A 25,362-nucleotide genomic window follows, 5' to 3' on the forward strand; every position below is an offset into this window, starting at 1 on the left:
ATAATTGGCCATGTGAAAAGCACAGATTTTCTAAATCCAATCCACAAATCGTCATTGTTTGACCTTATGCCTTTTTAATAGTTATCGCAAATGCCAAGCAGATGGGTAATTGTAAATGTTTAAATGGTAACGGCGAATCTGAAGGAATCATTGGAATTCGTGGTAAAAGTGCAACTTCACCTTGAAATTTTCCACTCAAAATAGTGGCTTAAAAAATGTTGCCCATGACATTTTTTATGACTAATCCTCATTGGTCTATGTGTATTTTTCATAGTATTTTATTTCTACAAAAAATGCGAAAGAGTAAGAAATATAAACAAATTTATTATTTATTTACATATTTCTTAGATTTGTATATTCACCATTTCCGTATAGAGTAGCATAGCTGTATGAATGTTTAAACTCTATACACGATACACATGTTTATAGTCTTAATAGTTTAAACTATACTTATGCTATCTTAGAATCTGATCTCAGCGCCATCTACCAGGCACAAATATACTTTTGAATATCTGTCACGACTGCTGCGCTGTCTGCCGGAATTCTATGTAAAACGTTCTAACATCTGCGATGGTAGCGCAGTTTACCGGATCCAATGCAAACTTTCCAAACTTAACAACTACTTATAAATGAAAAATTAGTAAATAAACATTTTCCAGTGAAGTCGAATCCCCTTGAGCTCACACAAAAAATTTCATCAAAATCGGTAAAGCCGTCTGGGAGGAGTCAGTGACATACACACGCACAAAAGAAATATTTATATAAAGATAACTTACAACTTGACCCACATATTCGACATAAGTTTTGTTAGAATAAAAAAATTCATTATATGTATTATAATATAATTTCAGATATTTTCAGTCCAATATTATAAAAAATCTTATATTATTGTAGGTATATGAAAGAAAGCGGTAGTATTGAACCTCTTTTATCTATTTTTGCCATTACTACATATTAATTACATTAAGAGATTATCTCTGAGTTTCATTAAGGTACCTCACATACCATCACCAATAAACATATGCGGTATAAAGTCAACCGGATGTTTTAAAAACCTGATATTAGTTATATGGCGGCTAGCAAGTTTGCACCTGATGTTATCCATTTTATTCACAAAGATACATTGTTATTAGAAAATCACGCTCTTTCAATTTCATTAAAATAACTCATATATTGACCGATATTTGCGGTATAAAGTCAACCAGATGTTCTATTAGGTATATGCGGACTATAGTAATTATTGATCCGATTCACCCCATTTTTGGGTTCCTAAAATATATCTTACAGATTGACCGATGTTTTCGATAAAATGTTCGCAATAGGAACTGGGGTCCACATATTCGGAACTCATTATTTTTTTCATTACTTTAAATTTTTTATGAGTGATCAAAGATGGCGGTATGAAATATCTCCGTTCATATATTTTTTGATACGATTTCAATCTGACCATCACTGAAGTTCCAATTGCTAAACTTCAAACCTACCTGAACCCTGTCCAGTCAGGATTCAAGCGGAAGGTTTGAACATTTTACCGGACAATTCCCACTACAGCCGGTTCTACGTTACCGGAATTGACCTGAATTTTATCCGGCGAAGGGCTGTTATTTTGGCGATCTTACTCTGTTTGGATTCCTCTACAAAAAAAAATAACATTTTACCGGATGCCAGCTGCTTTTAAGCAGCTGAGGAAGAAAATGAGATAGAAACATCTCAACAAATTGCCCCGCCTTTGGCAGTTGAAGGCTAAAACATGTACATGTTTCCTCCGTTCTGTTTATGCATTTAAGATACTGAAGTATTGGTAAGCCAAGGCGTTTAACTTTAAATTGAGAGTTACCCTTTTTATACTCTCGCAACTTGTTGCTACAGAGTATAATAGTTTTGTTCACCTAATGGTTGCTTGTATCACCTAAAACTAATCAAGTTAGATATAGAGTTATATATATAGAAATGATCAGGATGAAGAGACGAGTTGAAATCCGGGTGACTGTCTGTCCGTCTGTCCGTCCGTCTGTGCAAGCTGTAACTTGAGTAAAAATTGAGATATGAAACTTGGTACACATGATTCTTGGTACCGTAAGACGGTTGGTATTGCAGATGGACGTAATCGGACCACTGCCACGCTCACAAAGCGCCATTAATCAAAAACAAATATATTGCCATAACTAAGCTCCACAACAAGCTACAAGACTCTTATTTGGTATACAGGATCACATTAGGGAGGGGCATCTGCAGTTTAAATTTGTTTTTTAAAATGGGCGTGGTCCAGCCCCCTAATAAGTTTAATGTGCATATCTCCTATACCACTAAAGCTACAATAACAAAATTCACTGGGAACAAATGTTTTTAGCATTTCTATCGACGGTGTGAATATGGGTGAAATCGAGTGGCAACCCCGCCCACTCCCCATATAACGGTACTGTTAAAAACTACTTAAGGCGCGATAAATCAAGCACTAAACAAGCCAGAGACATTAAATTTTATACCTGCGATGGTATAAGATGATTTTATAGGAACCACGTTCAGAATTAGATAGTGGGCATGGCATCGCCCACTTTTAGGTGAAAACCCATATCTTGGGATCTGCTTAACCAATTTCAAATAAATTCGGTACATAACATTCTTCTTATATTTCTGCTATAGTACGAAAATTTGCGAAATCGGATTACAACCACGCCTATTTCCCATATAACATCATTTTAAATTCCATTTGATTTTTTCCCTTTCCAGTATGCAAATCAAGCAACAATGATTATATCGGCGTACAAATTTGAGTGAATAATACGTTTAAAGTATGCCACTTTGTGACCAGAAATTATCTAAATTGAACCAAAACCGTTCAAGCCCCTAAGTACTGAATATGTGGACCCCAGTGCCTATAGTTGACTTTTTACCGAAAATATCGGTTAACATAGAACGAGGCGGTAAGATCCACAAAGAAATCCAAAACGAGTATACCATTTGACTTTGCGAGAGTACAAAATGTTGTGTTACATCCGAACTTAGCCCTTCCTTACTTGTTTATACTTAAAATAATTACTCTCAAAAAAATAGATTTCATCATTAGTGTTCTTACTGTACCATCTTATTCCCCCTGCGGGCAGGGGTAAGAATTTGCCCGCGGTAAGTTATGCCTGTCGTAAGAGGCGACTTAAATCCTAATGCACTATTACTGTTATTAAACCTGGCCAAGAAATATCAACATAGTTATGTCGGAAATAGTGCTATAATACTCAGCTTGAACTGATATTATAGTCTTTAAATGATTCCAAATAAAAAGACATTTAAGTTCAAGCGACAAATGTCACCAGTCATTGAGTTGATGGGTAGCTCAACTGGCAGTAGCTTCGGCTACACAGACTTACCGGAGACTCAACTCTGGTACCACGGGGAGGAAAACGCCCTTGGACTTCGGTCCAATCTGCTCATTGGGTTTGGCCCTTTGTGGAGATTCGTAGTTGCTGTGGTTTAAACCTAAATGCTGGGAGAACTGAAAATTCAGTTCAAAAAAAGAAGTTGCACAAGCAACTGGGTTCCGTACCCGAAAACGGAAGAGGTTTTAGGTCGGCCTTTAATCCTACCAAGATGGTCAGTGTGCCCATACACACTGGCTGCTGGTAATCAAATAAATACTTGCAAATAGCTCGTATTATTTGGGGCGCTGATCAATGCATTGTATTGATAGGCTGTGCTTTTCAGCACCGTGAGGTTAGACCGTCACCGTCAGGTACTCACGTAAATCACAACAAAAGTTGTACCATCTTATAATATGTCGTATAATGACTTCTAGTCACTTTAGGAAATAATATAAGGATTCTGAATAGGAAGAAGTGCGTGTATATTTTAAATGATTAAAAAGCAAAAAAAGGAAATGGAATCATAGTCCTAGACTCTTTTGCTTTAATTTTTCCGAAAAATAAATTCCTTCATTAAACCGAAAACATTAGGACGATTTGCAATGCAAATTTACTTAGCGGAAAAAAACCTCAACCATCTTCGAGAAGAACTGAAAAAAGGGAGCAACAATTTTAAATAATTTTTTGCCCGAAAATTCTTTTATTTTATAACAGTAAAAGCATAGGATTATTAAATAAGGTTTCGACTTGGTGTGACAGAAATTAGAAAATAAAATTATAATACTAAAAGTAAATGTTGTGGTGTTGATCCAATTCTATCCGAAGTTCCTTGCGGTGACCAGTTCTGTTGTGATCAGTAATTCTGGGAGATTCATCAGCTACTTTCCCTCGAACGTTCCAGAGTGCTCGAGAATCCCTTGCTAATTAGCGAATAACACGAAAAGTGTTTGTCGAATTTACTTCTAACTTTCAGAGAATATTTCTGAAAGATTGTACTTTAAAAAGAACATTCCGCGTTGCATAATACGAAATAACAAAGTTTATTTCTAGTTTAAATATTGTTGAAAACCCGTATTTATTTCATAACTGAGTACACATTTTTCAAAATCGAAATTGTGTGAAGGAAAATATCAGAAGAACTTAAATCATCGATTGTGATACAAAACTAAACAGCGCCGTAAAATGATCACAAGATTAATATCAAGTATAATCAAATGTCTATATTTTAAAGTTAGTATACGAAGTCGACTACAAAGATATTATATTGTTCTGTTTATGTTATCGGCGTCGCTGGATTCGACGTCTTCTAATGGTAAGTAAAATTGTTATATTATGGACATACATAGCATTGAATTATTATTAATTTAGATTCTGCTTAGATTAATTAAGCCATAAGCGAAGATTATTTCTAGTCTGAGTCTCTGAGAACTGTCGAGCATCAAGTAATAAATCTTGATAAAAACTTGGAGCGGTTATGCAGTTCCCAATGATCAAATAAATGGAAACATTGCAATGGTACTTTCGTTCCATATCTCATAAACCCCTTGATAAAATAGAATTACACGAAAAGTTATAATTAGCTATCGCCTTAATATCTCGGTGGAAATATCGGAATATTCGGATATTTATTGTTGACCAGAAATTGCTTCATACTATCTTTTAATGCGGTATAGCTTGATTTTCAATTGAATCAAAACCTTCTACGACACTAGAATTTTTATCTTTCTCATTTAATTTTAATTTTTATTTAATTCTTTTTACGTGTTCTGGGTCAAGAGAATGTCTTCTTGCCATAACAGGTATGAAATTGCATATGCAAAACGTCTCTCACTTGAGAGGGACCTGTTTACTTTATTTTTATTCGTGACTTTTCTAGCTACTTTGTAAATCCACAGTATTTGGCCGCCTCTCTGTTATATTAATAGCTGAATTCTCTTTCTTACTTCTTGTCTACCACGCCTAGTTGAAGAATAAAGTGCTGTTTATTAAAGACATTATATCGCGGCAAAAATTTATTAAAACGGTTCAATGAATTGGTCTTCGAATCCTGGTAATCCCCTATACTGAGAACTATTTTGAAGCAAATAAATTTTAAATTATCAATGAATGCAAAAAAAATTAATTTCTATTACATTGATTAATCGATTTTTCTTTTTGTAAACGCAATCGTATTCCCCTCTCTTTTTATGTAATATGCTCCAGAGGTTTCGAATATCGAGGGAAACAAATTGACCCTGCTATCACCGAGCTCACAGCAGAAATGCATATAACTTGATTCGACTTTATTCGGTTTGGGTCCAGAACTCTTGATTATAAAAAAAATTACAAGAAATTTAAAAGATTGGAATGTTTCGCTTTATATATGCTGAGCTGGGTATAAAGTTTGCCACGTAGTTTGTTACACTCAGAAAGAAACGTCGGAGACCCTATAAAGCATATTTGTATTTATATTTCACTTATATTCAAGTTTGTAACAAATGAGTAAATTACAAAGTGGTTAGTTGATGATAAATATGACAAGTATGCAACAATCTTATATTAAAAACTTCATACAATCATATTTAGACTTTGAACTAAAGAAAATAATTCCTCAACTGGAATTAAAGGGGGTAGTTTAATAAGTCTAATATTGCAATCAGATTCAGTGCCATTATCTGTTGAACCTTCGCCATGCAAGTCCAGCAAATTTATATTTGGGTTTATTTCTGGAAGTGCCAACACTCTGAACTCATTTTCCACTATAGGTAGTTCATTTTGAGCACCTTCGTCTAAGTCTATTTCATTATAAAAACTTTCTAGAACATTTTCAAGTTCTCTTTCCTCAAAAACATCATATTTTCTTTGATTTCTCTATTATAATACGATGTGTTATGCAAGTCTGCTCATTATCGTTTTCAATGAGATCTTGCTGTTCATTTCGTCAAGGATAATAAAGCATTAACATTTCGCGGAAATACTCAACTCTGGCCAAATCTGGGTTAAATCTTCTATACTGAATAAGACAAGGTTTGGTACGTTTTTTCATAAAACCGCTACCGTCTTTAAGAGGCATAGCAACCGAGCTTTCTAGTAAATTATCGTCTTCCCTCTCTTCTTCATCATGATCTCTATCTTGTGCTCTTCTACTAGATTTAAAATATTTATACCTAGATGCAAAATCAGCTAAACAAAGAGTTTCTAACTGATGGGATCTTTGAACATAACGGTCTAAAATACCGGCTACGAATATTTCAGTCGAACCTGAAGGAAGGTTCTGAAGTTCCGCTCTAGGTTTTACCATTCGAACACGTTCCTCAGGTCGAGAGGTATTTATAAATATTTCTGCATTACTTGCTGGTATAAATTTGTGACCTATATGTTTAAGTTTTTGCTTAATAGTATAATTTCCAGCATTTACCTCTGATATAGCTTCATTTAAGAGCCTAGAAATTCCCCTGTTAGACTTGTTAATATAATTAATTATATATGAACAGCAAGCATATGCATCCAGTATATATTGGATATCCATATTTGCTCTATGGAGTTCCAAAATCAGAGGATTATAAGCGTTTATAAAACGATCCTGTAATTTTCTTTTTAGCAAAATTTTGGGTTTTGTTAAACTTGACCTAAGGGCTAACAAATAGTCATCAAAAAACATATTTATTCTACTATCAGACTGGAAGTGTTCAAAATCGTTTAAATTAGAAATGTCTTCTATAGTCATATTTGAATTTAAAACGTTTTGAATTTTAAAAAAGTTTTCCTTGTGTCTTTCTGAATTTTGACTTGTTTCTGTAAGAGGTAACAGTATTTGCGTTGAAGGCATTGGTGGATATGGTATACCAAAACGACAAAACTGTTGTCCTCTTATTTCCCTAGTACAAGACTGACTGTGGTTATGCTTTTGATAACCCAAAAAATTTTCTAAGTGGCTGATCGAACCATCGGTAGAAATATAATTGTCAATAAAACTAATGACATCAGGGAATGTCTGAGGATCTTGAAGGATGATCCTGGGAGCATTATTAAGCCAATACATGCCATGTACATGCGGGGAACCTCTCTGTTGAAACTCCACTCTCCAGTAGAAATTTGGAACAAAATGCTCTCCAAAAATGCCGGTGTTATCTTTAAAAAGCTTAAGAATTTGTCGATAGCGTTAGTCAAAATATCTAGCACAAGTAACCGCGTCTGACCGAATTAAGCGATATCTATCTTGGGTTGTTAAACTGTTGGCTTCCTCTTCCGAAATATCTTTAGAATCAACAGTTTTAGAGAGGATCACCAAAAGCTCTACCCACTGAGATTCTGCAGCCGATAAAGTGATAAAGAAGGTTGGAAGCCCAAATTGGTGAATCATAGCGATTGGCTTTTTCTTCTCAGCTTCCCAGTGCGCAGCTGAGGATCTAACGCCTTTCAAAACCTTGTAACCATCATCGTGTTGAATCAAGTTTTGAAAAAAGTTTTCGTTTAATAGATTTTGGGCCGTAACTCGGTTGCGACCTGAAAACTTTCTAAGGCAAATGGATGTACTATTCTTAATTTGTAGCAGTTCTAATTTTTTGTAATCATAGAACAACTTTGGAATGGTACACGCTCTTCTGTAAAAACGGCGAATTTCAGAACGTATTATGTTGCTATACGTTTCAGAGCATGTACGCTTCTGCCCAACGTATATTGTTCCAAATGACAACTCTTCTGAATTATTATCTTTAATTATGTCAATTGGTCTTTGTCCTTCACCTGGCGCTATAACTAAACGATTAAAGTCTAAGTTTTCTACAGGAATATTGTCCAAAAGGGTTTCTTGACCGCCTGGATTTAGCTCTGAAGGTAAAAGACCAGTGGGAATATTATTACCTGAGCGATTATCATGAGAAGTTTGTGCCGCATGAAAAGATTGAACCAATCGGGAATCCTCTGCAGATGCAACAAACGGAACTTCTTCTTGGTTATTAAATTCTGAAATCCAGTTTTCATTAATATGTATATTGTGCTCACGATACAGAGGGGTATTCACTAAGAACTGCAAAGTTTCCATAATTTTTGCGGGGCGTATGGTATCGATCATGTAATCATGATTGTATTCCAAACACCTTCTTAAGTGAATTTGTATAACATGAGCCTCATCAAAGGACCTTGGTAGAGATGTCACAAGAGATTGTTAACAGAAATTGGTATATTAACAACAGCACCTTTGAGCAAACTCTGACCTTGATATCCTAACGGACGGATTGTCATAAAAGGCAATCTAGGCATTATGAGACGTTCTTCAATTGGGGTTAAACCTTTAAAACAATCTGGTATTTCAGGAAAGTCTAGACCGTTAGCTAAACATATTTTTGGAACGTTCTTTTTAACAATCGCATTTTTGCAAGTAGCACAATCCACCATCAGCATTCGGGTGACCTTGTGCAATAGTTTCGAAATTTAATTTGCGAACTTGGTGTGAAAACCATAAGCCGCCGCAGCAAATAGATATTTCAGTAGGGTCCTTATTCATATTTTGGAAATAAATGTTTTTGAAATCTGTTAAATTGCCAATATTATCAGTTTCTATAACATTATTTTCTCTCGTTAATCGGATTCGTTGGGACTGCCTTTGGTTTTCAATTTGTCTATTGAGTGGGTTATCTCTACGAAGGCGAACTTGACATTGTCTAAGACGTCTCTGATTCAAAATTTCTTCTCTCATACCCCTTCTACTAAGCTGTCGACGTTGTGTTTCTCTATCACGCTCCTCTCCCCTTATTTCAGGATTTCTTCTTGCATGTTCCCTTTGCATTTGATCACGAATGCGCTCTAAATTCCTATACTCAGGATTTCTTGCGCGAAGTTCTCTATGATTCCTACTGTTCCTACTTTGTTCATCATAACGTACCTCAAGATTTTCTCGACGAGACCTATGACCTCGAGTATTTCTTATTTGCTCTTCAGAGCGAATTTGGGGATCTTGCCGCCTTGTTCTATGTTGAACAGTATTTGCAACTTGCTCAACAGATCGAACCTCGGGGTCTTCACGCTGAGACCTATGACCTCGAGTATCTCTTATTTGCTCTTCAGAGCGAATTTGGGGATCTTGCCGCCTTGTTCTATGTTGAACAGTATTTGCAACTTGCTCAACAGATCGAACCTCGGGGTCTTCACGCCGAGACCTATGACTTCGAGTATCTGTTATTTGCTCTTCAGAGCGAATTTGCGGATCTTGTCGCCTTGTTCTATGTTGAACGGTATTTAAATTTTGTTCAAAAGACCGTACCTCGAGATTTTCCCGCCTGGTTCTATGTTGATTTGTATTGATACTTTTTTCGGACAGACGTACATCGGAATCTAATCTACGATTAGCGTGACTTACAGTATCTTGTGACTGCTCACTATCTCTATATAAAGAGTTTGCACGAATAACTCTCATACATCTTCTATTCTGAAGACGACTTAGTAATATAGATTTTCTACTTAATCTAGGCATAATTAATTAATAATAAATGGATTAATATATAAAATACTTATAGATAATACTTATGTAATTCAGTCCGTCTGGGTGTTAAAAGTTGGATCCTAGGTGCTGCTCTCTTTCACTGTAAATCCTTGTAAGTCCTTGCTATGATTCCTTTCCTGTTCCGTGTATAGGTACTATGGTATACTGGTGCACATATGTATATGTGTTTGCTAGCTACTGTATATAATACGGTTTTGCTCGTCACTGTATATAATAATACTTTAAACACTATATAACTAATACACTAAAATTAGTTTGAATAAAGCACTTTGCTGGTAAAAACATCTAGTGAAACTGAAACTATAAACACAGTGTACTGATATTTATTATACTCTTGCAACATGTTGGTACAGCTTACGTACTTTTTTATACCTATATATTACTTAGCTATTCACTAACATAATAATGCATAATATTTAGTTATATTTATATTTTAGAAATTAGTAGTTTATTTCATTGTATTGAAATTAAGTTCTCGGAAAACCCCTCCGTAAATTACTTTTGTTAAACGCTTTCTAAAACAGGGGGATCTATGGTACCTATTTTGAAGGGTCTACCCATGAAGGCTAAATTAACAATAACTTACATATAATTAAGTATGGTATACACATATGTAGAGCAGGTATGTAGATTTTCTTCTTTCTGTCTTAATATCTAAACCTTTCATAAGCTGCCAACGGCGCTAGGTAAAAATGTAATTTTCTTGAGTTTACAGTTCACCTCATGACCTTCATATTAAAATGTGTCGCAAAACTGAAATAATAGACAGTAGCATGTAAACGGAATGGGGTCGCAGTTTATCTATAACCACATAAAAAGGTTCTTTAGCCCTTTTGATACTACATTACTAATATTTATTTCATGCAATTTTTTCTAGAAAGATTTTTTTGTTCTATACAAAGTCCAGCACTCTAAGAAACTTTTTTAGCATTGTTGTCTGGTATATTTTATAATAAGTTCAACATGATGGCTGAGAAAATATACCTAACCACTGATTATCACCAAATATTAGAAGAAATATATGTATATAGAAATCTATATCTATCACTTTAGGTTATGCAAACAACTCTTTGGTGAACAAAACTATACTCTGTTGCAACATGTTGCGAAAGTATAAAAATGTTGCGAAAGAATTCAACATTCATTACTCGATTATTATTTGATCATAGATTTATTTTATGTCAATACTATTTTTTTCTCCGAAATGTTAACTTTTATAAAAAGAAGCTATTTAACTCAAACATGGTATATGTGATATAATATAAACTGAACCAAAGGGGTTAGATTTAATATGTGGGGTATATGAGGTTGCTGTTGTACCAGAGGAGCGGAAATCAGTTTATTAGGGTTGTAAGGTTTAAACAAAGTCTAGACCAATTTCATTCATATGCAGCGATATACATTATTTTTAAGAAAAACTGTCCATTTAATTTCATGAAATTATCAAATTGACGAAAAAAAGTATACCATAAGTAGTACATGTGAGCTGGGAAAATCAAAGACCAGAAAATTCCTCCAAACCGTATATTAAAAAATGTTGAATTAAACATCCATTATTAAATGATATCGTGATTAAATTACAATCAAATTTGGTATCTTCTTGACTTATATTAAAGGCCATAAACTTAGTCTCAGTTTTATTGCTTAAAGTGAGATATACATAAGTATGAATGTGATATTAACTCCACCAAAGTGGCTAAATTTTATATTATAAGCTTAGGTGGCAAACGTCAACCAGAGAATCGGAATTCATTATATGAACGTGTGAGGTTTGGACTTAGTATATACTTATTTAATTCTAATTCAACGTCAAACCACATAATTTTTTAAAAAATCTTTTCTACTTAATTTCGTTAAAATATCACGTTGATCAACCGCAACGGTGTAAAGTCAGGTGGAAAGACGGAAATCGTATATATATTGGGGATAGAGAAATATATTAATTTTGACATTGCTCAGCTAAACTCGAGAACATATTTTGAAGCAATTTTATATATAAACAAGTTAGGAAGGGCTAAGTTCGGATGTAACCGAACATTTTATACTCTCGCAAAGTCAAATGGTATACTCGTTTGAGATTTCTTTGTGGATTGACTGATATTTTCGATAGAAGGTCAACTATAGGCACTGGGGTCCACATATTTAGTACTTAGACAATTTTTGGCCGCAAGGTGGCATACTTTAATTCCATTATTCACGCAAAGTTTTACCCCGATATAATCATTGTTACCTGATTTGCATAGTGGAAAGTGAAAGAATCAGATGGAATTGAAAATGGTGTTACATGGGAAGTAAGCGTGGTTGTAGTCCGATTTCGCCCATTTTCGCACTATGACATAGAAACATGAAGAGAACGTTACGCACCGAATTTGGTTGAAATCGGTTGAGCAGATCTCAAGATATGGGTTTTCACCTAAAAGTGGGCTGTGCCACGCCCGCTGACTAATTTTGAACGCGGTTCCTATAAAGCCAATTTATACCATCTCAGAGATAAAATTTAATGTCTCTGGCGTGTTTAGTGCTTGATTTATCGCGCTTTTAGTAGTTTTTAACAGTACCGTTATATGGGGAGTGGGCGGAGTTGCCACCCGATTTCAACTATTTTCACCCCGCGATAGAAGTGCTAAAAACATTTGCTTCTAGTAAATTTTGTTATTATAGCATTAGCGGTTTAGGAGATATGCACATTAAACCTATTAGAGGCGCGACCACGCCCACTTTTAAAAAAAAGTTTTAACTGCAGATGCCCCTCCCTAATGTGATCCTGTGTACCAAATAACAGTCTTGTATCTTATTGCGGAGCTTAGTTATGGCAAGTTATTTGTTTTTGATTAATGGCGTTTTGTGGGCGTGGCAGTGGTCCGATTACGCCCATCTGCAATACCAACCGTCTCACGGTACCAAGAAACATGTCTACCAAGTTTTATAAAGATATCTCAATTTTTACTCAAGTTAGAGCTTGCACGGACGGACGGACGGACAGACAGTCACCCGGATTTCAACTCGTCTCTTCATCCTGATCATTTATATATATATAACCCTATATCTAACTAGATTAGTTTTAGGTGATAAAAACAACCGTTAGGTGAACAAAACTATTATACTCTGTAGCAACAGGTTGCGAGAGTATAAAAAAAATATGAATACTCACTGACCGACATATTCGGCATAAAACTGGTTAGAATAACGAAAAGAATTATAAGTAGTATATGGAATTTGAGGGTAGTATTAACCCGATTTTATTAATTTTTTCCAATACCACATACTACTAACATGCCACAGACTAATAAAATGCTCCCACTGTTTCATTAGGGTACCTCACATACCATCACCAATCAAATGAAGTAAAGTCAGACGAATGTTCGAAAATCCTGAAATTAGTTACATGGGGGCTAAGGAAAATTTTCACCCGATTATGAGTAAAACACGCTCTCTCATTTTCATTGAGATAACTCACATATGCGGTATAAAGTCACGCGAAAGTTCAAAAATATTTATATTAGATATATAAGGGCTACAAGAGTTATTGATCCGATTCAACCCATTTTTGAAACAAAGACATACTATTATCGATAGTTTCATTTATTTATTCTATTATATGAATTTCAATTATATATCTTACACAATGGCAGATATTTACGGTAAAAAGTCAACTATAGGTACTGGGGTCTACATATTCAGTACCTAGGGTCTTAAACAGTTTTAGTTCGATTTAGAGAATTTTTGGTCACAAGGTGGCATACTTTAAACGTATTATTCACGCAAAGTTTTACGCCGATATAATCATTGTTGCTTGATTTGCATAGTGGAAAGTGAAAGAATCAAGGGGAATTTAAAATGGTGTCATATGGAAAATAGGCGTGGTTGTAATCCGATTTCGCCCGTTTTCGCACCATAATTTAGAAATATAAAAAGAATGTTATGTACCATATTTGGTCGAAATCGGTTAAAAAGATCCCAAGATATGGGTTTTCACCTAAAAGTGGGCGGTGTCACGCCCACTGTCTAATTTTGAACGCGGTTCCTACAAAGTCTTCTCATACTATCCCTGAGATAAAATTTAATGTCTCTGGCGTGTTTAGTGCTTGATTTATCGCGCTTTTAGTAGTTTTACAGTACCGTTACATGGGGAGTGGGCGGGGTTGTCACCCATTTTCACACCGTAGGTAGATGGGCTAAAAACATTTTCATCCAGTGAATTCTGTTATTATAGCTTTAGTAGTTTAAGAGATATGCCCAATAAACCTATTAGGGGCGGGACCACGCCCATTTTAACTTCAGATGCCCCTCCCTAATGTGATCTCGTGCACCAAATAACAGTCTTGTATCTTATTGCGGAGCTTAGTTATGACAATTTATTTGTTTTTGATTAATGGCGTTTTGTGGGCGTGGCAGTGGTCCGATTACGCCCATCTGCAATACCAACCGTCTTACTGTTCCAAGAAATATGTGTACCAAGTTTCATAAAGATATCTCAATTTCTACTCAAGTTACAGCTTGCACGGACGGACGGACAGACGGACGGACGGACAGACAGTCACCCGGATTTCAACTCGTCTCTTCATCCTGATCATTTATATATACATAACCCTATATCTAACTCGATTAGTTTTAGGTGATACAAACAACCGTTAGGTGAACAAAACTATTATACTATGTAGCAACATGTTGCGTGAGTATAAAAATGATGCTCACTGACCGACATATTCGTCATAAAACTTGTTCGAATAACGAAAATCATTATACGTAGTATATGGGAGTTCACTTTTCAACGGAAGCATACCATACGTCAACCAAATTGTGGCGGACTACCAAGCAGGATTTATAACTGAAAGAGGCACCACCGATCATATATTTATAATAAGACAATTTCTTGAGAAAACGCAGGAAAATAATATCACGACATTTCACTTGTCTATAGATTTCAAGGCGGCACACGATAGTATAAACAGGTCGCTTCTCTAAGAAGCCTCTTATATGTTTGGAATACCCAATAAATTAGTAAATCTTATTATAGCCACAATGGCGAACAAAAGAAACTCTATATCAAGCGAATTTGTATTGAAAAACGACCTACGACAAATGGATGAGCATTCATGCCTACTATTCAATCTTGCACTTGAAAAGGTGGTAAGGAGTAAGTACCAAAGGTACAATATTTTTCAAATCGACTCAAATTTTGGCTTACGCTGATGATATAGACGTTGTTGCAACATCTACAACCAATTGAAAAATTTCATTTATAAAAATAGAAAAAGCTGCAAGGATTTTGGGCCTTACAATAAACGTAGAAAAAACGAAAGTATTAATATCCTCAACGGCGAAATCAGTTCACCACAGTATTGGACAAAACTTAAGCTTTGGCGAGTATAACTTTGAGGTAGCTGCCGAGTTTAAGTACTTAGGAGTAAACTTTAACAATACGAACAATATGTCTGCAGAAATAAACCAAAGTATAATAGCCGCTAACAAATGCTATTTCACGTTAAGCAAACACCTAAAGCGTCGCATCCTTGATAACCTGGACGTTAACCTGTGAACGAAAGGCTTTGCGCAGAATTTTTGGAGCTATTTGCGATGATGGCTTATGAAAGATGCGGTATAACCACAATATACAGACCTTGTATAAGCACCCCGATATTGTAACAACAATTAAATTAAACAGGCGACGGTGGGCTGGTCATATTATTCGCGCCGACGAAAACTATCCTCCTAAACAAATTCTCCTGCGCAGATGCAGAAATAATAGGAGCAGAGGCACACCAAAGCTTTTATGAATTGAAGGTGTGGACCAGGACGTTGAAGCGCTGAAATTACAATGCTGACGAACCCAAGCAAGGGACAGAAATAACTGGAAAACTAAATTATAGCAAGCGAAGACCCGCATCGAGTTGTGGAGATAATGATGATGATTTATCACGATTTAAGTAGATTTTAACAGTACCATTATATGGGAAGTGGGCGGGTCAATTATTACTGAAGTTACAGCTTGCACAAACAGACGGACAGACAGACATCCGGATTTCAACTCATCTCGTCATCCTGATCATTTATATATATGATCTATATCGAACAAATTAAAAATTTGTATTGCCACTACCAGTATAAATAAGTAAGATTATGTGGAACCGGCATTTCAGAACAATAGAAATCTTACCTAACTGTAAATATTTCCGTAAACCTATCTATTATATTCCTTCTAGCGCAACCAACACCTTATTAAAGGGTTAGGAATAGTTAAATTTAATAATTTGTATATTATTTTAAAAAATTGTCTGTACGTACGTATTTGAATGAAAGGATGATATTTCACACATTGATTACCAGACTACACTATATACTACAATACTACTCGTTATTCAGCTACATACATTTAGTAGAATTTTTCTAATTTATGAAATTTGTTGGTAAGTCAAAAATCATTGATAGTCAAAATAAATTTTCGATAGTCAGACGAAAATAAAACTAACGATACTATCGATAGACCCATCGATTGTCTGCACCTCTAATCAGAAGTTGACTGAACGGGTTCATGCGGACGGAAGTGTTTATTTTACGTATGAAATTAAACTAATTCTTACGCTATAAAATATCATATAGTCCCTTTTTTAAATGTAAATAGTTTAACTATAGTCTAATAACCACTCAACCGGAAATAATAATAATTTTGATACATTTATTTGAACGTGCACATATTCAGTCCAGCATAATTCCAATGATTCGCTTTGTCACACAGTAAACGCACCAACACAATGTCAATTTATGAAGGTGGTTTGGTTGTGGTCGTGGCCATCTCTGATCATAAACTTGTCAACATTAATAGATCAGCAAATACTAACACCGAAGAGAAACCAAGATCTTCCACAAAATAAAATGTCTGGACTAAATATATCTACAAGTATAAGTAGACTCACTCCGACCTTTCATTTTATTTAAATCTGCACATTCCTTTCATTTTGACACAATGGATTTAAGCGACGCAACCCATTGAAAAAGTTTCACAAAAATTAAGATAATATTCAAAAGCAGCGAAATTGAAATTTAAAATATAAGTATCTATTATATATGTAGTTAATTTATATTTTGAATAAACGTTACTCAGCGCGGCCGAAATTGTTAGCTCTTAAGGAAAGGCAAAGTTTTAGATGAATTGTGTCACTTTTAATGTAGAATAAGATTGTTATTTACCTAAAAATATTGATTCAAATTTACTTATTTGGCTATTTATTTTATATTAATCCAACGAATTATTACCAACCCAATTGAGGAGTACGGAGGAGCAATGGAGAAGTATTAAAGGCTTAGAAATATTTATAGGTTCTGACAAAAATGTATATTTAAACAAGTAAGGAAGGGCTAAGTTCGGATGTATCCGAACATTTTACACTCTTCCAAGGACTAAAGCCTTGTTTTCGTTTACGGTAATTTTTTAATTGCTTATGATTTCTATAATATATTCGGTATTATACAAAAGGGATAAAGGACTGAAAACAAATTCTTAGCTATAGTTGCATTTGAGCTTCCTGTACTAAAGATGAAAACTAAACGCCGTAGTAATGAACATACCATTTGTATATATACATATGTACGAGTATGTATGTATTACAGTAGTGATGTTCTTTAATAATGTAATCACAAAATGTTCTGTGCTTCGTTTTGACATTATAACTTTGTATGAAAACTCGATTAAACCGAGTCACGAACTGTCTCATATTCTAGATGACATCGCCAGTCATATTAGAAAATGCTGCTTAAATGGTATTCAGTATGCTGCTAATGAAAAAAACTGCGAACAATACGATTACGAAGTGAGCGCGATACCCCCCCTATGGCGTGGGCTTTGTCATTCGACGTATGGTGTTTGTTGTTCAAAGAAATTGGAAGAGCAGTATTGTGTTGCGGGACGCTTAGCTGCCTTGCGGGGTACTCGTTGCGATGATGAATACAATACTAACGCATATGCAAATTGCTGTCGCGCTTGTCAGGTGGGCTTAGCTGTAAAGGCTAGTAGTAACGATTGCAACAATGCGCTTTTTTCATATTTTGCGAAAATCGATACATATCACATTTGCTGTGATGGCAGTAAAACTAATTATAACTATCCTGGCGCTATAATAATTGATGACAACAACGGTGATTATGTGAGTAATGAAGAAAACGATAAATTGGAAGCTAAAGCAAATAAATTTTTTAACGGCTCGGACGAGAAAGATCTAATTGTTGAAGACGAATTGATTGGAAATGCAAGTGATGGTACAATTGTGTTGCCAGAAGATGACGGTAAGTAAATGCAAATACGCTCCTAATATTGCTATCTACATTTACATACTTATTCGTAAAAAAATAACTCATGATGATTTAGATGATATATGCGGTAAAGTGAAGAATCTGTGCGCGCATATTTGTGAGAATACGAAGGAAGCGTATCGTTGCAAATGCAATGCTGGCTATAAGCTGGATGAGAATAACGTGACTTGCTCTCCAAACAATGGTAAATATTGCACAGCACAGATTCTAAAATCGTTTTTAATATAATATATGCAAATAAGTTGCATATAAATTTTTATAAGTTTATGTGTATCAAAACTCTTTTTAAAATTTTGAATTAAATATTTCATACCTCTAGAGCTACATATAGCGTCCTTTTTGACCAAAAGATTGTTCGATATTTTGTTATTACACAAAAGAATATTAAGATAAACATTATTCATTGAAGTGGCTAGTAAAATCTTCGTTTAATTACACTGACCGACATAATATTATAGTTCACAACATAGATCACAAAATCAGATTCAATTTTACCGTATCACATCAGGTTTTTAGTAAAGTTATTTTATTGGCTATTTTATATTTTTTGACAAAAATAAATTAAATCATTGCATTTCGGCTCTCGTTTCTTGAATCGTGAGACCTCTCGCGGAAAACATATTATTTCCAACACCGACACAGCCATTATAAAAGGGTTATATCAAAATAAAAGCTCATTTACATAAAACTCTCCTCGTTTTGCTTGACAGGTTGTACTTCGAAACGAAGAAAACATGTGGTTTGTCAGAATGAACGCTTTACTTTCCGTGCTTCTCTGAGATATTATATAATTCTAATCTTACATACATACTTCAAAAATATATTTCAACCCAGTTGAAAAATAATAGATATAAAGGAAATATAAATGGCGATTGTTGCTTGTCACGAAAAGATATGAGTCGCCCAACATTTTCCTTTGCTTTTCATTGAGACTCGTAGCATAATTATGCATGCGCAGAAGACATGCTGCTTCTTTGTTTGAACATCTCGTATAGTTTGTTCGATTGGTTAGTATGATTGATTTTTAATCGACATTGCACAAAAATTTCGCTGATTTTTATACCCGGAACAAGGTAATATCATGTTTGCAACGAAGTTTGTAACACTCAAAAGGAAACGTCGGAGACCCTATAAAATGTATAAATATAAAATATACCTATATAAATGATTAGTGTGACGAGATTCGATTCAGCTACATATGATAGTCTATCTGTCCGTCTGTCTGTATACAACGAGTCGTTCGTTTTTGAGATACCCATCTCTCACACACGTCCTTTACTCCCATGCAAGCTGCTCATTAGTCGGAACTGCTGATATCGGACCACTATAGTATATAGCTGGCATACACACTGTGTTATCTATATCATGTTCTTGTATAGAAATTTTTTCATTTAAGAAGGTATCGTCACGAAATTCGGCATAGATTATTATTTAAGGCAATGCTACAATCTCCGAAAAATTGTTCAGATCTGAATTGTAGCATATAGCTTTCATTTAAGTTGACCGATTAAAATCAAGATAAAGATCTTTTTAGACGCTTTTATGCTATTGTATAAAAAATGCACACGTGAAGGGTAGTATAGCTTTGGTGCAGCCGAATTAACGTTCTATCTTGTTTTTGTATTAGTTACAAAATTGGTTTAATTGCTATGCTATTCCAATGAAATTTATCGAGTCCGGTAATTTAATTTTATGCAATTACAAACTTATTCATTTTAATTAATTAGATCAAACGGGATTTGATCCAAAACTTTATCATATAATAATAGCTTATTATATTTAAAAATTAACACCAGATTAGTATGAGCAAAACTAATATTTTATAAACAAATTTGTAGTTTCGGATAAAGTACACAAAAATGAAGTCAATGCGGGGAAAGACATAGAGGATGTTCACGAAGGTGATGTTGGAAATGTAGAAAGTCAGGCAAAAAAAGGCGTAATTGATGATAACCAGTCAGAACACATTAACAAAGTGGAATCAATAAGTTGCGGTACTGGTTATGAATTTAACTACATCAAAAGAAAATGCCTGGATGTTGATGAATGCGCTAATAAATTACACAATTGTAAAATCAGTCAGTATTGCCATAACACTATGGGCGGTTTCCATTGTTTGAGCGTCAATTCCAGGAAGTGCGACCCACATAAAGAAAAATGTGAAAATGCCTGCAGTGCCGGTTTCCAATACAAAAATGAAGGCTGCGTCGATGTCGATGAATGTTTAGTAGATGAATATGCATGTGATAGCAGTCAGGTGTGCTTCAATGACATTGGCGGTTACCGCTGTGATTGTAAAATAGGGTTTAATCTAGATGCGACCACGAATGCATGTGTGGGTGAGTACTCTAAGTTATATAAAAAACAAAAGATGTGTCCCAAAATTTTTAACACCTAGGGCATGCTCAAAACGTCGCATCAATTTAAGGGGATGCTTTTGAAAAATTATATTTTATTGATCCAAGTCACCATTGGTAAAGTTAGAGTTTTCTCCAAAATAACTAGCTACCTTTCCTACCAGTAAGTACTCGTATTTTTTCTTGAGATGTAGAGACAGAAGATCCTGCTACGGACCAGATCCGAAGAATACTCTTTTCAAGATAATCAATTTAAATTATTAAAGCCATCAGTTTAGAGTTAGAGCTTTCACGATTAACATCAATCAATGGTTATTCAAATACATTTTTTTGGAATTTAGTAAAGCATGTCAATGGTTTCATTCTCCGTCACAGAACCGAGACAACACTGAATAAGTACTGTTTTGACATCAGCAGAGTTTTTATACCCTGAGTAGGGTATATTAAGTTTGTTTCGATGTTTGTAACACCCGGAAGGAAACGTCGTATACTCTATAAAATATATATATAAATGATCTGCTTGATCACATGAGTCGATTTAGTCTGTCAAAAACGCGAACTATTCCCTCAGTTTTTGAGATATCAATCTGAAAATTTACAGACGTCCTTTTCTTCCAAGCTACTAATTTGTCGGACTCGCCGACATCGGACCACTATCGCTTGTAGCTGCTTTGTGAAATATTATATTTCCATTTATAACCGCAAATTTATGTTACATCATATACGCAGAAAGACGAAGGCCACATTCGCCTATACTCGTATGTACAATTTGATAGTAGTGTTTTTAATTAATTAAATTACATGCATGTGAACTTTTCCAAATTGTATTCACAATGATCTCATACCTTCATACATTTCCAGATATAAATGAGTGTTCTATCAATAACCATAACTGCCTACCAACGCAGCGATGTGACAATACATACGGTTCATATGTCTGCGTTAGACTTCAAAGCTGTGGTACCGGTTATACACTAAATGCCGAAACAGGCAACTGCGATGGTAAGCAAAACATACAATAGCAAAAATTTATTTGAAGCAGCAAGAGTATAAAAACTCTTATATATTTCTTATACATAACAGAAACAAATTTAGTGATTAATTTTAAAGTTTGCTTGTGAAAAGATTGATGTTTTTTTTTTACATCTCCTAAAGACGATGATGAGTGCACACTAGGAACTCATAACTGTCCACTTGATTATGAGTGCCATAACACGAAAGGTTCTTTCCGTTGCTACCGTCGCACACCAACAACTATAGCAACCACAACGACGAAGGCGACTACTACAACTACCACGTCACCACCAGTCAGTGGTTTATCTAATTATTACTACCATAATCGTACCTCATATAATAATCCAGGTCAATATGCTTCTCGGCAAACCCACAGTTATAACTATATGCGGGAGGATGTACAGCGATACACTGGCATTGGTGAAACTGAAAATAATCAACTCCCACCATGTAGTATAGGCTTTCATCGGAACAATTTGGGTGCTTGCACAGGTAAATAATATATACCTATTTATTTGCTTCAGAAATACCAGACCTATCACCACAATCCTGTTAATATTTTCGTCAAACGCCTGATACGCATTAACTGGTTCTACGTATATACTATATGTAAAAATTTATACTTCACACTTTTTTAAAACTCAGCATAATTATTATTTAAAACTGTGTTTTATTATGTATATTATTTACTTTTACTACTTTTCTCCATAAATTCCATTACACTGAATTTTTTACATACATAGAAGTTAACGAAAGATAAAAATGAAAAGAAAATACGCTAGGCTTAAATTCACGTGCGAGGTCCAATGCCTCACTTAACCCATTATATGGATATATTAGGTAAAGTAAAAAGCTCGTTCGGTTTCTTATTGATTTTTCAAAAGATAATAACTTTGTGTGCATTTGTGTTCATAAACTTGTTGCCAACGAGATGCCAACTTCATTATACCCCTCTCTTAGAAGGCTGCGTCCCTATTGGCAAAAAACTCGGAGAGCCAATTTTCACAGGCCTCTCTTGAGGCTAACTTCTTACCATTAAGCGCGTTCGCCATTGACAGGAAAAGATGGTAATCACTTGGTGCCAGGTCCGGACTATAAGGTGGGTGCATTAGGACCTCCCATCCGAGCTCCAGGAGCTTCTGGCGAGTCACCAAAGACGTGTGTGGCCTGGCGTTGTCCTGATGGAACACAATTCGTTGTGTTGTTGATCAAAGATGGCCTCTTTTGGATGAGTGCTGCCTTCAAGCGGTCCAGTTGTTGGCAGTAGAGGGCCGAATTGAGCGTTTGGCCATAGAGGAGCAGCTCGCAGTAGATGATTCCTTGCCCATCCCACCAAACACACAGCAAAACCTTCCTGGCCGTCAATCAGGTCTTGGCCACCATTTGGGCCGCTTCCCCGAGCTTTGACCACGACCGTTTGCGTTGTTGTCATAAGTGACCCATTTTTCATCCCCAGTCACAATCCGCTTCAGAAACGGGTCGATTTTGTTGCGATTCTGCAGCGATTTGCAGATGGAAATTCGGTCCATCATGTTTTTTGCGTTAGTTCGTGTGACACCCAAACATCGAGCTCCTTTTTGAATCCAAGGTTATGCAAATGGTTCCAAACGGTTTTCTGGCTTATCTTCAGTTCCTAAGCAATTAAATAAGTGCTCACGTGGCGGTCTGTTTCCACTATTTCCATGATTTTATCGCAATTTTCGACGACAGGCCTCCCAACACGTGGTGCATCTTTGACATCGAAATTACCGGAACGGAACCTAGCAAACCACTTTTGTGCTACACGTTTGTTTACAGTATCGGGCCCATAAACTAAATAAATTTTTTCAGCCGCTTTGGCTGCTTTTTCGCCTTGATCGAAGAAAAATTGTAAAATATAGCGAATTTTCTCTTTGCTGGTGTCCATCTTTGACGAGCGCTCACAACGTACTGAGTCAATCGATCGAAAAACTGTCAAAGACATTTAGGGCGAATAAACGCGTTTTCAGCGCCGTATAGTATGACATGATGCGACACGTAACACTAATACTATGGACAATAACGCCATCTCTTAGATAAAAACCGAACGAACTTTTTACTTTACCTAATATTTACATATATGGTACAATTCGGTAGGCTATTAGTTCAACACATGCAATATGAACAGAGAAGCACAATGTTATTACCATGTTATGGCTACTTTAAATCTGCTTACGCTACCGATCATTACTCAGAAATACAAATCGAAACTGGCTGTGGCATTGCCGAGTATGAGTTACCAGCACAGGATTTTTTCCCTAAGAACCACTTCAACGGCTGCACTAGCGGCGGCGTTGGGTGAGTTCTGCACAGGAGCCTTCGTACATAGCTCGAAAATATGGGATTGGTGGATAAAATATACCACATACCCTCACGTTTTATTTATAAGAGAAGATTTCAAGTCACACCAACAGAAGGTAGATGGCGTAGGAGCATGCGACTTGCTAGATAAGTACCGCTGGTTTCACAGACGGATCAGAAATAGCTAATGGGATGGGAGCCGGAATATCGGAGCTGCATCTCAGGCGACCCTTCAAGCTTTCGGAGTACTGCAGTATTTTTCTGGTGGAAGACTTTTCGTTCAGGGAAACGGCTGAGATAGCTAGCAACGCAGGAAATAACATAAAAATTATCAATATATACGTCGATAGCCAGGCGGAATTTAAGGCAATAATTTTACATCGTACCACATCAGATGATGTCTTTGGCTGTCGGAAAGTGGCTGCATATATTCTGGCTTCCAGGCCATAAAGGAATCCCGGAAAGAGAAATAGCTGGTGAAATTACCAAAAGTTATATCTGTCTGGTTACTGAACGAGTACAGGAAATATGTTCCTACGACAAAAGGAAGAAGATACAATCACCTTTTCATCCATAAAACCTCTATGTCGCTATGTCTGACTTTGGTATCCCGCAAAGCTTATTTGGCTATGTAAACCGTTCAATACCAAAAGGAATTTCAGACAGGGTGACTCCTTATCATATGATTTCTTCTATATGTAGCTGGAGAAAATAATAAGAGCTGCCGAACTAAATAGGAAAGATACAATATTTTACAAAAGAGTACAATTGCGTTTGCCGATTGTATTTAGATTATTGGCCTTAACAACGGCGCCGTTAGTTTCGCATGCTCTAGACTAGATAAAAAAGCGAAGCGAATGGGTCCGGTTGTGGGCGAGGACAATAGAAAATTTCTCCTGCCATCAAACAAGCAGTCATCGCATTTACGCCTTGGCTTCTACTTCACTGTTGGCAGCCAGCTTTGAAACCCAACACAGAATCGCTCTTGCACCTGTTAGTACTTTGGACTGAGCATTCAACTAAAAAGTAAAGTTCTCTTCTGATAAACCAAAACCAAACTCTACAAGTCGTTCATAATACCCTTTCTGCTATATGGTGCAGAAACGTGGACTATGTCAACATCCGATGAGACGGCACTAGGAGTTTCCAAGTGAAAGGTTTTGTGGAAGATTTATTGTCCTGTGAGCAACGTCAACAGCGAATACCGCAGATGATGGAATGATGAGTTATACGACGATATGGACATAATTCAGCGGCTACGCTGGCTGGTCATGTTGTCCGAATGGATGAAAGCACAACAACTTTTGCTGCTGGGGAAAGGGAAGGGAAAGACCAGTTGAAGAGTGTATCTTTCTAAATTATTTGCATTAACGTGTTTGCTTTTGATCTACTTGAATGGTCATTGAACTACGATGTATTGGAAATGCCGATTTCACAATTTCGATATATGGGAACTATCTGAGGTACTTTTTACCGTGTGCCTCCATTCTCAAATACAATAGAGGGTTGAGTGCCAAGTTTAACTTAT

At 35.8% G+C, this 25,362-nt stretch overlaps 1 protein-coding gene across 13 annotated transcripts in view; it reads left to right on the plus strand.

The window, feature by feature from the left end:
• Positions 1–25,362, plus strand: part of LOC106619829 (fibulin-1) — a 35,200-nt gene that overhangs the window by 6,771 nt on the left and 3,067 nt on the right. For 7 of the 13 annotated variants that reach the window (XM_036367052.2, XM_036367055.2, XM_036367057.2 and 4 more), the window contains exons 2-7: positions 4,407–4,668; positions 17,557–18,117; positions 18,200–18,328; positions 19,983–20,483; positions 21,363–21,503; positions 21,657–22,007. In XM_036367052.2, coding sequence (XP_036222945.2) covers positions 4,539–4,668; positions 17,557–18,117; positions 18,200–18,328; positions 19,983–20,483; positions 21,363–21,503; positions 21,657–22,007 — 1,813 coding nt within the window. In that variant the 5' untranslated portion in view covers positions 4,407–4,538. Of the gene's footprint in view, positions 1–4,300; positions 4,669–17,556; positions 18,118–18,199; positions 18,329–19,982; positions 20,484–21,362; positions 21,504–21,656; positions 22,008–25,362 lie in introns of those variants that run through there. The other 6 variants (XM_036367063.2, XM_070112394.1, XM_036367056.2 and 3 more) reach the window with 5 other exon arrangements.

The sequence above is a fragment of the Bactrocera oleae genome, chromosome X (genome assembly GCF_042242935.1).
Source record: "Bactrocera oleae isolate idBacOlea1 chromosome X, idBacOlea1, whole genome shotgun sequence".
NCBI lineage: Eukaryota > Metazoa > Arthropoda > Insecta > Diptera > Tephritidae > Bactrocera > Bactrocera oleae.